A 13339-nucleotide genomic window follows, 5' to 3' on the forward strand; every position below is an offset into this window, starting at 1 on the left:
TTAATTATATCATCTTTGTTACGAAAATGATATTCACATCTCAATGTCCAACAAAATGGCTCAAGTCAAAGTCAGTGATAGACAGCTCCTCACACTTCTGACATATCCGGCACATCCTGTTATAATATGAATGGTAATATGACGCTGTGTACTGTAAGGTGGCTCCCACTTGCTATACACAGGTTTTATTGAATGAATGAACTTTATTTTTACTTCCAGTTCTTCTAGCTTCATAAATAATGTGTCCCATTTTAGAAAATATTAATTATTTTTGTTTGTTTTTGTTTGTGTTTTTGTTTGTTTTGCATTTTTTTTTTTTTTGGTTGTGCATATGACAGTTTGATAAAACATAAGAAATTATTAATTTAAACAAAGATGGATTATGGAAAAAAATCACATACTTATCAAATTAATCAGAGATCTCTATGTAGATACAATGTATGTTTATTCTGAAAACCCTACGTCTTATGAAATATGCATCTTAATCAGAATAATAATGTATATGTGAGTAAGTGTATGATCGGTCACATTTTCACCTACATCTATCTTTAATGCAAAAATTATTACATATATTAATATAAATCTTATCTGTTCAAACGTTGTACTATGTATTTTTTATATACTCAAAGTCAACCAACATACTCAGTCTACTCAGCCTCAAAATGATCCTGGCAGTTATGGGAGTTTTTTTTTTTTTTTTCTTTTGTCAAAGGTTTATTATTTCACAATGACGAAAAAAAAAAGAAAAACGAAAATAACATACCGTCCCCGGGTGGGCTTGAACCACCAACCTTTCGGTTAACAGCCGAACGCGCTAACCGATTGCGCCACGGAGACGTATTGACAGTGTAAATGGTTACAAAATGTCAAGAATCTGGAAGATACAGATTTTTCAGTCTGACAGCTAACACATGCTTCCGGTAACTACTTCCGGTGACGGACGATTGTGAAAGCTAATCGAAATCTTAGGGACGCCCGACAAAAAAGTAAGTTTTAAATAGACGTGAACTGATTACGAAACAATTTGGAAATAATCCAACTGAAAAATGAAATGTAAAATTTTGGTCAACAGCAGCTGACATCAACTCCATTTGGTTTTCACGTGCGTTTCACTCTTACTGCCCCTTCCCACCATCCTGCAATCTCATTCTGAAGATTGAATCCCGCCAACCATTTCTTGTAAGGGATTTTGCCTGCGTTTGAAGTGGAAAGACCCGCATTATTAGGTATCACTCAATATTTTGTGCTTTCTGAGATACAACAACACTTTGTACATTTGTCTTTGATCTCTAATTTAGTCTGTTATAACAAATAAGACATGGTGACAAATAGCATATTGTCAGCAATTATTTGTTCGGGGCTTGTGCAGTGACCAGCATACAGCTTGAATATAGCATGTACCCTTACTGGCTGCACAGGTAAGGTGGCTAAAATCGATCGCCCTACCAGTACCTCGACAACAGTATGGGTATATGCATACAAGTAAACAACACAGGTATAAGAGATATAGTCATTCACTCACAGATACATGTACAAAATACACTTACTATTAAAGTGTAACTTGGTGACAATTTATCCAAATATCAGGGTTAGTTAGTCAGAAATCTTTGAACTGTCTATAATCTTACAGAATGTCTTAGCTGCTTGACCAATTAATACAGCTGATATCCCCTTATTATATTGATGGATGTATCAAATGAAAACTTTCTAGAATCAGGAACATACAATAATCTCATTGTGAGTTATTTATGAACAGTTTTCTTGTGTATTGCAGTCTTGCATTTATATGGTGACCCAAAACAACTGATGAGTACTCTTCCTCGTCTGACGGGGGCCATCCGAGCCTTCTCTGGCCTTAGTGCATCGCCAACCAACATTCAACAAAGTGATCTGCAACAGAAGCGTCACCTGGTGGCAGAAAAACAGAGTAACAGTCAGTCATGGAATATGCTTTGTTCTCAGATCAGGAAGGAAGTGGATGCTTCAGGGTCTGACATAAAGGCGGCACTGAGAGACTTGTCTCAATGTGCCAGAAACATCGGTAATATCATATAATCATAGAAAGTATTTGAAACCAATTTTTTCAGGTTTAGAATAACCTGCTCATAAGACCACATATTCTTCTCTGTATAAACAGAACAACTGTTTAAAATTTAAAGAAGTTTTCATTTTCTTCCACAACAAGTATGCATGATATGTTTAGACATACTAAATATCTCTCAGAAACATATTTATGATGAATCCAGACAAACATTTCGTTATTGCATCATAATTATGTATATTTTTATGAGTATCTTTATGAAATTCTCTTGGTTTTCATTTTGTTTTTTGTGTTTAAAAGTATCAGGTTTCTTACTAGGATATAACATGGACCCTCGATAATTGAAACACCTTTGTTCGTGGCGAAAGTCGTTAGGGTTACAAGTTTTCTGGACTGCCAAATTTAGTAAACTTGCCAAGATAAATTGAGTTACCTCCCTTGGTATTAGTTTAGTTTATTACCAGTGCAGGATCGTTACGATCCTCTATACCGGTCTCAGTGATACAATGATAATGTTTATAATTATTGTCATTTGAGATGTCAGATCCAGGAACTACAGAATTTCTGCTTTATAATTATATACCAGTTCTTGATTTGCCCAGTGTTCGTCTAATCGATTTTTGAAAGAGTTAACTGTTGGTGCCGATACAATATACTCCGGAAGATTGTTCCATATTTTGACCACACACAAAGCAAAAAAATGTTTCCTGATGTCAAGTTTACAGTGCTGCATGTAAAGTTTTTTGGAGTGACCCCTTGTCCGCTGAATTTGAACTTTGTCGATCCACAATTTAAGGAAACCAGCAGCGTTGCTATCACAAAAATTGTTCATAATTTTAAAGACTTCAATCATATCCCCACGCATCCTCCTGAGTGCCAATGTTTGTAATTTTAGGCATTTCAGTCCCTCCGAATAAGTCAGTTCCTTAAATCCTGTTTTGTTGCTCTCCGTTGCACTGCCTCGATCATATCTATATGTTTGACTTTATATGGATGCCATACAGTAATAGAATGTTCCAGATGAACCCTAACCATTGTTTTGTACAATAATGGGAAGCTATGTTCATTGAGAAATTGAAACGTTCTCCTTATTAGTGCAAACATAGAGTTTGCTTTTTTGACCTGTGTACTGATGTGTTCATCAAATGATAAAGAATTTTCTACAATTACTACTATATCTTAGGTATTATAACCTACAGACAATGTAACTAATTCTAAAGAGTATTTATGTTCTACACACAGCATTTATTGCAAATACAGGTGTTTATTAATGTGTTACTAATGTGCGTTTTTAATTACAATACACATATTGTGTAAAATTACAGAAGTAAAAGTTGTTAATTCATTGAAGTCCATTTTCAATTTTCACAGACGATTTTCAAACATCTGCGAGAAAACATTAGCGATTATTTACTCAGAATGTTTGACAAAGTATACGTTCTGAAAACAATATGCACTGCATACTGATGAGTACAAATAACACTACGGAAATTTGTTCCCGATTTCGGATTTTTTGGCCTCCAGATTATTGAGGATTCACTGTAATTGATAATAATAAGTACATTTATATTGTATGTTGCAATATTACTATCTGTAACACTGTGTTTAGTTGGACAGGAGGCTTCTTTAGAGACTGTAGAAGGAGCAGCAGCCTTCCTGTTCAGCTTGTTTAAATGTGCGACCATGGACACAGTGAGCAGTAAAGAGGCAAACAAACTGAGGAACATCTTTGGACCATTTCCGGCTACAGCTGCTTCAAAAGCTTGTTCCATTGTCAGAAAAATAGTCTCCTGGATGCCTGAGGATGCAGAACTGTTGCTGGACAACCAGATGCGAGAGGAGGCTGAGGGAGAGGCTTCTGTCAAGGAATTTGGACAAAGTATAAAATTTTCATTTTTGATGTCATCAGTAGAATGTTTGTCAAGTTCAGAATCAGACAGTGATGAAGCGGATCATCGGGACCTAGATCTAAAATATTCTGACAGTAGACCGGCTCAGCACTCAAAGAAAGGAAACACACCACTGACGACCAGGTATTATTCTGTCACATTAGGTTACTGGTACAAGAAGCAGCTGCTTTGTAGTGATGGCAACTTTACTCTCTCACAAAAGATAACTGTAACCTTGGTTCATAAATTTCTTGAAGTCACTTATATTATGCTGTAATTTACTTCAAAGTGGTGAACCAAGTTCAAGTCCTGCAACCAAGGGTTATTCCAGTAAAGATATATTCCTTGGGATGAGAATGCTGTAGGTAATAGGAGTTTAATGTATGATTGGACATGGAGAAAATGCAGCTTACTATATTGTACTGTTTAGTAAGTAGATATTTCATTAGCCTTGTTGTAATAAGACCACAGTCCAACATCAAGTTATCAGGATACACAAAGCTTCATACTTATTTAAATATTTAGAAATTTTGTTTTGTCGTCTTTTGTTTGTTTAGCTCTTTAGAAGATATTGGAAACAGATATGGGAAGTTTTCTAAAATGTTGTCATCTGATTTTAAATATTTACCTTATTTTGACTAGCTCCCAATATGATGCTGGATGGCTACAGAGAGAGGTCAGTAAGTACTACCCTACTGGTGACTCAGCCTTGGGAATGACTACAGAGGACATCAGTTCTACAATTTTTGATGTTCTTATCTCCTCCAAGACAGACCCAGAATTGCAAAACGATGTAAGTTTTGAAAATCTCAGTTACTCCTTGTTCCAGCCAGACTCCTCTTCTGTGTTGATTTTTTTTGGTAATAATATAATATGAATATTTATATATAATGAAATTGAATGAATTCAAGGTGTAGGAAACCTTTCTTTATATTTTCAACAGTTGTTTGAACTCCTGGGATTTGATCGATTTGAGCTGATAGAAACTTTGCTTCAGAACAGGACAGGGGTCATACAAAGTTCTATGACCTCTGACCCCTCTGTCAGGCCTAATGGTGCACGTAAGTTTAAACACAAGATGAAAACCCAAAAATAAGAACCTTCCATCACAAGACTATGTAATGGTTTAACAGAATAGCCCTTACTCATTCCAGACCCTCCATTATGTAATGGTTTAACAGAATAGCCCTTACTCATTCCAGACCCTCCATTATGATAGTGTATACATGTACCTGAAAATCTTCTTATATATTTAATGTAAATTTATTTTCTAATATCTACAAGTTATTTCTTGCACTTCAAAAATTTGCAGAAAAAATTTCCAAAGCATTCTGCTTGATGAATGAATTGTTTTGAATATGACAGAAAAAAATGTATGCTTTGGCTTTAAATGCATTTTTCAAAATTCATCACAGATTTAGAGTTACAATTTTAATTCATTGACATTGAAGATAAAAAAAATGCTAGAATGCTTTTTCACTCCTAGGAAGAAAAGGTGATGGTGGAAACAAGCCTGCTTATGGTTGTCAGGTCATTGTCCAGGTGAGTGTTATCTCTCTTTGTTCATAGGGAAACTGTCAGCTGATTAAAGATATTGTTGACTATTTTCAAACATTTCCAAAGATCACTTTTTCTCTTTTGACAAAGTTACAACAATCAGATCATGTAAGTCCTCAAATTAGGTGACTGCTTTGTTGAGGTTCATGTTCACACTTCCAGACTGAACAAGAGAGGAAGCTGATGAAACAGCTGAGGAAGGATGAGAAACGTTTTGATAAGAAGGGAGGTTGGCAGGAGGAAGAAGGAGATATTGCAAGCTTTAATCCTCAGGAGCTGCGCAGTCAAAGGTCAGGATAAATCCATGTTTAAATAAAACTTTTTCATTTGCTTGACAATTGCAACCCCAGATGTTTTTTTTTATAATAATGTTGAATATGAACATAAAAATTTGAAATTCTAAATGTAAAAAACGCTGTATGATGATTTTAATTTCTTGATTTTTGATGTTGTGAGTGTAACCTCTTAGCACACTTCGATTGTTTTTGAAAATATTTCTGTTTGGTATTATGATTAGAGAGGCAGCACTGAAGTCAGCAGTGATGGCGCCACTATTTTCTGACCGGTCCTTCCAGCCTCGTGCCAGGGAGAAATATCCAAATGTATATGACTCTATGGAGGAGGCCCGGCAATCCTCAGCTTATGTGGGAGGGACCAAGGTATGTTCTTGGAACTCTCTGTAATGATTTTCATATGAAATACTTGTACCTATGTGATATTACCACACATAGGATATTTTAGATGATGAATAAATTTGCCGTGATAGTTAAAATATTGTGATGTGAGCATTTTATGAATAAAAAACCACAGTTAGTATTCATTTGTTTCAGGTGAGTAAAGTCATCCATAATTGAGTTAGAAAATGTGTTAAACTGGTATATGTTTAGTTATAAATCATATTGAAGTTCTCTTTTATTAAGTTAGAATAAACTTCCAACTCATTTGTTTGATTTAGAATGAGGGATAAAAGAGATATTCAATGCAATTGTTTGAGTTATAATTGAGTCAGAGTAGAAATCCAACTCATTTCTGTTCGAGTTAGGAGGGATGTTGAGCTCATTTGTAAGAGTTATGAGGGATATTCAACACATTTGTTTAAGGTGGATATTTAACTCATCTGTTTGAGTTCAGAATGATATTCAACTTGTTTGTGTAAAAAGTATATTCAAGCTGACATGTTTGAGTTAGAAGATATATGCATTTAATCTGTTGAATCAAAAGGGGTATCTTAAGAAGGATATTAACCCATCTGTTTGAGTTAATCGCATATACAACCCGTCTGTTTGAGTTATGAGGATCTACAACCCATCTGTTTGAGTTAAGAGGATATACAACCCATCTGTTTGAGTTAAGAGGATATACAACCCATCTGTTTGAGTTAAGAGGATATACAACCCATCTGTTTGAGTTAAGAGGATATACAACCCATCTGTTTGAGTTAAGAGGATATACAACCCATCTGTTTGAGTTAAGAGGATATACAACCCATCTGTTTGAGTTAAGAGGATAAACAACCCATCTGTTTGAGTTAAGAGGATATACAACCCATCTGTTTGAGTTAAGAGGATATACAACCCATCTGTTTGAGTTAAGAGGATATACAACCCATCTGTTTGAGTTAAGAGGATATACAACCCATCTGTTTGAGTTAAGAGGATATACAACCCATCTGTTTGAGTTAAGAGGATATATACCCCATCTGTTTGAGTTAAGAGGATATACAACCCATCTGTTTGAGTTAAGAGGATATACAACCCATCTGTTTGAGTTAAGAGGATATACACCCCATCTGTTGGAGTTATGAGGATATACAACCCATCTGTTTGAGTTAAGAGGATATACAACCCATCTGTTTGAGTTAAGAGGATATACAACCCATCTGTTTGAGTTAAGAGGATATACAACCCATCTGTTTGAGTTAAGAGGATATACAACCCATCTGTTTGAGTTAAGAGGATATACAACCCATCTGTTTGAGTTAAGAGGATATACAACCCATCTGTTTGAGTTAAGAGGATATACAACCCATCTGTTTGAGTTAAGAGGATATACACCCCATCTGTTTGAGTTAAGAGGATATACAACCCATCTGTTTGAGTTATGAGGATATACAACCCATCTGTTTGAGTTAAGAGGATATACAACCCATCTGTTTGAGTTAAGAGGATATACAACCCATCTGTTTGAGTTAAGAGGATATACAACCCATCTGTTTGAGTTAAGAGGATATACACCCCATCTGTTTGAGTTAAGAGGATATACAACCCATCTGTTTGAGTTAAGAGGATATACAACCCATCTGTTTGGGGCAGGTGGGATATCCACTGCATTTCTTTGAGTTAAAATGATATTTAACTCATTTGTTTTCGGTTGGACTAAAGGGGATATCAAGTTTAGTTACATTTGAATTGGAAGAAATAATCAACATTTTTGAGTTTGTATGATGTACATTTATGTTCAATTCACCTGAGTTGCTTCTAACAAGTGGAAATTTTAGAGAAGACAATAGATTATATGTTGACTGATCAGCTGATAAGACTGTACTATATGAGAGACTGATAAACATGTATGTGAATTTATTTTTTTACAAATTAGTTGGTACTTCCCGATTCCTTCAAACGGACAACACATAAACTTTATGAGGAGGTCTACATTCCTCACACGGAGGCTACATCTCTTACTGTAGGAGAAAGGAGAGTTCCTATTGCAAGTCTTGATGAGGTCTGTTATTCATATTTTATTTCCAACTCAAACTCATGTGCTATGTAGTTTTTTGAGTGCTATATTTTATGCTTTTAAAAAAGTGTCATAGTGATTGTTCTTAAGTACGCTGAGCTCATTTATTATATGTTTATCATGAAAAAGGCTAAATTCTTTCAATTATGATGTTAGAATATAGGTATATGCTGATTAAACACTTTCAATCATTATATTTTACTGTGAACTATTACACTTATTGATATATAGTAAGATATATGTATAAAAAATCAGAAATGTTTGTGTAGAAGCTTATTGAACAATATTGTAACAATAAATCTTAATCCACCACAGATTGGCCAGATGGCATTCAAAGGAACAACATCCCTCAATCGCATCCAATCAATAGTGTTTGAGGCGGCCTACAAGACGAATGAGAACCTGTTAATCTGTGCCCCTACAGGTGCTGGTAAAACTAACATTGCCATGTTAACCATCCTTCATGAACTTAAACAGCACATCTCACAAGGTGTTATCAAAAAGGATGAATTCAAGGTCAGTATACTTATAGCACATCTCACAAGAAGTTATCAAAAAGGATTATTTTTATAATACAGATAGTGTGTGCCCCCTATATCATACAGATATATGATATAAAAAGTGAATGTTTACCCAAAATGATACAGGTAGTGTATGTATCCCCTATAAGATACAGAAAGTGTATGTATCCCCTGTATGATACAGAAAGTGTATGTATCCCCTATATGATACAGATAGTGTATGTATCCCCTATATGATACAGACAGTGTATGTATCCCCTATATGATACAGATAGTGTATGTATCCCCTATATGATACAGAAAGTGTATGTATCCCCTGTATGATACAGATAGTGTATGTATCCCCTATATGATACAGGTAGTGTATGTATCCCCTATATGATACAGGTAGTGTATGTATCCCCTGTATGATACAGAAAGTGTATGTTTCCCCTATATGATACAGATAGTGTATATATCCCCTGTATGATACAGATAGTGTATGTATCCCCTATATGATACAGGTAGTGTATGTATCCCCTATAAGATACAGATAGTGTATGTATCCCCTGTATGATATAGATAGTATGTATCCCCTATATGATACAGATAGTGTATGTATCCCCTATATGATACAGATAGTGTATGTATCCCCTATATGATACAGAAAGTGTATGTATCCCCTATATGATACAGATAGTGTATGTATCCCCTATATGATACAGGTAGTGTATGTATCCCCTATATGATACAGGTAGTGTATGTATCCCCTACATGATACAGGTAGTGTATGTATCCCCTGTATGATACAGAAAGTGTATGTTTCCCCTATATGATACAGATAGTGTATATATCCCCTGTATGATACAGATAGTGTATGTATCCCCAATATCATACAGTGTATGCATCCCCTGTATGATATAGATAGTATATGTTTCCCCTATATGATACAGATAGTGTATGTATCCCCAGTATGATACAGAAAGTGTATGTATCCCCTATATGATACAGATAGTATGTGCCCCCTATATGATACAGATAGTATGTGCCCCCTATGTCTTATAGATAGTGAATGTATCCCTGATATGATATAAAAAGTGTATGTATCCCTTGTATGATACAGATAGTGTATGTAGCCCCGATGAAGGCACTGGCTGCTGAGATGGTGCGAAACTTTGGGAATCGCCTTGAATCCTTGGGGATCGCTGTGCGAGAACTTACAGGAGACATGCAGCTGACAAAGGCAGAGATACTCAAAACACAGGTATAGTATCTACTGAAAATGTATTAAATGTATATGAAAAGTCAAATAATACCTGTATTTCTCGTACGTTGAACAGGATTTTCCTATTTTGAGTTTCCTTTATTCTCCAATCCTGCATAGAATTTCTTGTACTAGATGTAGCACTGTATGATGATAATTTTGTCAACTATTCATACTTGATAAGCCATTAATTTCAAGTGATTTTTTCGTTGTGACTTTGATAAATCACCAGATATGTCTTTTGTATGAAAAATAAATGTGTTACAAGTGTGTGTTAGCATATGAAACCATAAACAGGTACATTGCCTGTATGCCTGCTTACCTGTATACCTGTAATATACCTGTATTATCTCCATTTTTTTTATTGTGAAAGGAAGACTTATAACACAGTGTTTAAATTTGTATGACTGGGATCCAACCATAAAATATGATGAATTTTTATCCAGGAAAAACATGATAAAAGGTGATGGGTATTAAGACCTTTTGTTATGCTATAATCTTTTTCAAGTTGTATTTGACCTTGACCTTTTGTTGCTGTAGATGTTAGTGACGACCCCAGAGAAGTGGGATGTGGTTACAAGGAAGAGCACAGGAGATGTGGCCCTGGCCCAGCTTGTCAAATTACTCATCATTGACGAGGTGCACCTTCTTCATGATGACCGAGGGGCTGTCATAGAAAGCCTGGTTGCTCGGACAATTCGCCAGGTGAACACATTGAAATATATTTACAAAGATACAAGACAGAATCATTAAATGAACACATATTATTTTTACTTTTTTATGCAATTAATGAGAAGAAAATACTGTATTTTGAACTAGTATTTCAGTATTGTGTATCAATTTTGATCTCTCATGTTTCAAGATTGACCCAAACTTTGATATAGACTGGACACTTCCAAAGTTATGCTGATTTACAAGATAATCACATTCATTTGTTTTTGTTATATAACTGGTCTGTCGCATGTGTAATAACATTATTGTGCTGTCATAAATAAACTGTCATGATGCCACATGATTTTATTAGCATTGAAAAACGTGCTGTTCGTGTTAAAATAGATTCATCTTGCATGGAAATTAATCGGAGTTTTACTTTTTAGAGAAATATAGTTTGTTTGACCCATAGAATCGTACGTTCATGCCAATATAATATGGATTTAAGTCAATGGCATAAAATAAATTCCATATTACATTGATACCTACATAAGATCCTCTCTATATATGATGGAAATAGTATATAGGAATACATGTTTTATTTACCTCCTTTTGGACAGGTGGAGAGTTCCCAGAACATGATCCGTATCATTGGTCTATCTGCTACCTTACCTAACTACCTAGATGTGGCTCGCTTTCTCCATGTCAACCCATATCTAGGTCTCTTCTTCTTTGATGGTCGCTTCAGACCTGTGCCTCTTGGACAAACCTTCATTGGTGAGGAATGTTTTAGTATTGTTTAGTTGAGATGTGATATTTATTTTAATATAAGATAAAATTGTAGCTTATCCTTTTTAAACGTGAATAACTAGATGGAGTTACCATTTTCTGAGTAATAGTATTGTGACTTGTTGACACATACATGACCCATGTCTTATTTGTGTTTAGGAATAAAGTCGACCAACAAGATGCAACAGATACAGGACATGAATACAGTCTGTTATGAAAAAGTCCTGGAACAAGTCAAAAAGGGCTATCAGGTATGTTTAGAAGAAATGATCAAACTCTGATATAATCTGTTTCGACTAGTGTTAAAGCAGATGGACAAAAAAGTAATACAGTAAAACTGAAATGTGTGTATTTTCTTTGTAGACAATGGTTTTTGTCCATGCACGTAATGATACAGTCAGGACAGCAAGCGTCCTTAATGAAATGGCCAAAAATAATGGAGACAGTGGATTCTTTGTACCAGACCACAGTATCCAGTATGGGGATGCCCTCAAAAGTGTAAGTATGAGAGTATCCAGTATGAGGATGCCCTCAAAAGTGTAAGTATGAGAGTATCCAGTAAGGGGATGCCCTCAAAAGTGTAAGTATGAGAGTATCCAGTATGGGGATGCCCTCAAAAGTGTAAGTATGAGAGTATCCAGTATTGGAATGCCCTCAAAAGTGAAAGTTTGAGAGTACCCAGTATGGGGATACCCTAAAAAAATTAAATGTTAGAGTATCCAGCTTAGGGATGCCATCTTGCAATATGAAAAGCCCTCAAAGCACAAGTTTTGTATTGATCACAATATCAGTAGGTGACACCCTAAAAAGTATAGGTTTCAGATGGCAGTATCTAGAACATTCACACGTATGTCGTACACTAAACAAATATGTATAATTCTCTCCTGTTTTGTCCAGATGATGAGGTCAAGAAACAAGCAGTTGAAGGAACTTTTCCCAGATGGGTTTGGATGTCACCATGCTGGCATGCTTCGACAAGATCGTAACCTGGTGGAGCGTTATTTTGCACAAGGCTTCATCAAGTGCCTTGTGTGTACTGCAACCCTGGCCTGGGGAGTCAACCTCCCTGCTCATGCTGTCATCATAAAGGTGGGTCAAAGAGCACAGACATCAGAAATCTTATTTATAGTAAATAATGCTATTTTTGAGGGGTTTTATGAGGATGGTATAAAACTGCAAAAACTAGATACATGAATTATCAATGAACAATTTTCATTGAGCGGTCAAAAAACAGCAACCTTTACAGTATTCACTGAACCATAAAAAACAACCTTTACAGTATTCATTGAACCATAAAAACAAACTTTACAGTATTCACTGAACCATGAAAAACAACCTTTACAGTATTCATTGAACCATAAAAAAACCTTTCCAGTATTCATTGAACCATTAAAAACAACCTTTCCAGTATTCACTGAACCATGAAAAACAACCTTTACAGTATTCACTGAACCATAAAAAACAACCTTTACAGTATTCATTGAACCATAAAAAACAACCTTTACAGTATTCACTGAACCATGAAAAACAACCTTTACAGTATTCATTGAACCATAAAAAACAACCTTTACAGTATTCATTGAACCATAAAAAACAACCTTCATTGAACAATGAAAAACAACCTTTACAGTATTCACTGAACCATGAAAAACAACCTTTCCAGTATTCACTGAACCATGAAAAACAACCTTTCCAGTATTCACTGAACCATGAAAAACAACCTTTCCAGTATTCACTGAACCATAAAAAACAACCTTTACAGTATTTCATTGAACCATCAAGAATCCTTTACATTATTTGTGGAATCATCAGAAAACTACCTTTGCAGTATTGTATATGCTGACTTAAAAATTTCAAGAAATAAATATAAAACCAAAAGTCTGGGAAAGGATAGCAAAGAATTTCACTGAAA

At 35.2% G+C, this 13339-nt stretch overlaps 1 protein-coding gene and 1 non-coding gene across 2 annotated transcripts in view; one reads left to right on the forward strand and one right to left on the reverse strand.

The window, feature by feature from the left end:
• Window positions 1–763: 763 nt before the first annotated feature.
• Window positions 764–837, reverse strand: Trnan-guu (transfer RNA asparagine (anticodon GUU)). Its single transcript has one exon. It is a non-coding gene; the product is annotated as a tRNA-Asn (tRNA).
• Window positions 838–1806: 969 nt separating this feature from the next.
• The window catches only part of LOC132563642 (activating signal cointegrator 1 complex subunit 3-like), a 269825-nt gene continuing 258292 nt past the window's right edge, over window positions 1807–13339 (forward strand). Inside the window, exons 1-15 of the mRNA XM_060228382.1 lie at window positions 1807–2041; window positions 3651–4074; window positions 4573–4723; window positions 4874–4985; window positions 5417–5472; window positions 5650–5777; window positions 6005–6146; window positions 8083–8208; window positions 8539–8739; window positions 9847–9987; window positions 10528–10692; window positions 11259–11415; window positions 11587–11678; window positions 11791–11925; window positions 12325–12516. Of these exons, the coding sequence (XP_060084365.1) occupies window positions 1807–2041; window positions 3651–4074; window positions 4573–4723; window positions 4874–4985; window positions 5417–5472; window positions 5650–5777; window positions 6005–6146; window positions 8083–8208; window positions 8539–8739; window positions 9847–9987; window positions 10528–10692; window positions 11259–11415; window positions 11587–11678; window positions 11791–11925; window positions 12325–12516 (2457 nt within the window). The remainder of the gene's footprint in view (window positions 2042–3650; window positions 4075–4572; window positions 4724–4873; window positions 4986–5416; window positions 5473–5649; window positions 5778–6004; window positions 6147–8082; window positions 8209–8538; window positions 8740–9846; window positions 9988–10527; window positions 10693–11258; window positions 11416–11586; window positions 11679–11790; window positions 11926–12324; window positions 12517–13339) is intronic.

This window comes from Ylistrum balloti, unplaced genomic scaffold (genome assembly GCF_031769215.1).
Source record: "Ylistrum balloti isolate Yb309-2 unplaced genomic scaffold, AGI_CSIRO_Ybal_v1 Utg371806, whole genome shotgun sequence".
Lineage (NCBI taxonomy): Eukaryota > Metazoa > Mollusca > Bivalvia > Pectinida > Pectinidae > Ylistrum > Ylistrum balloti.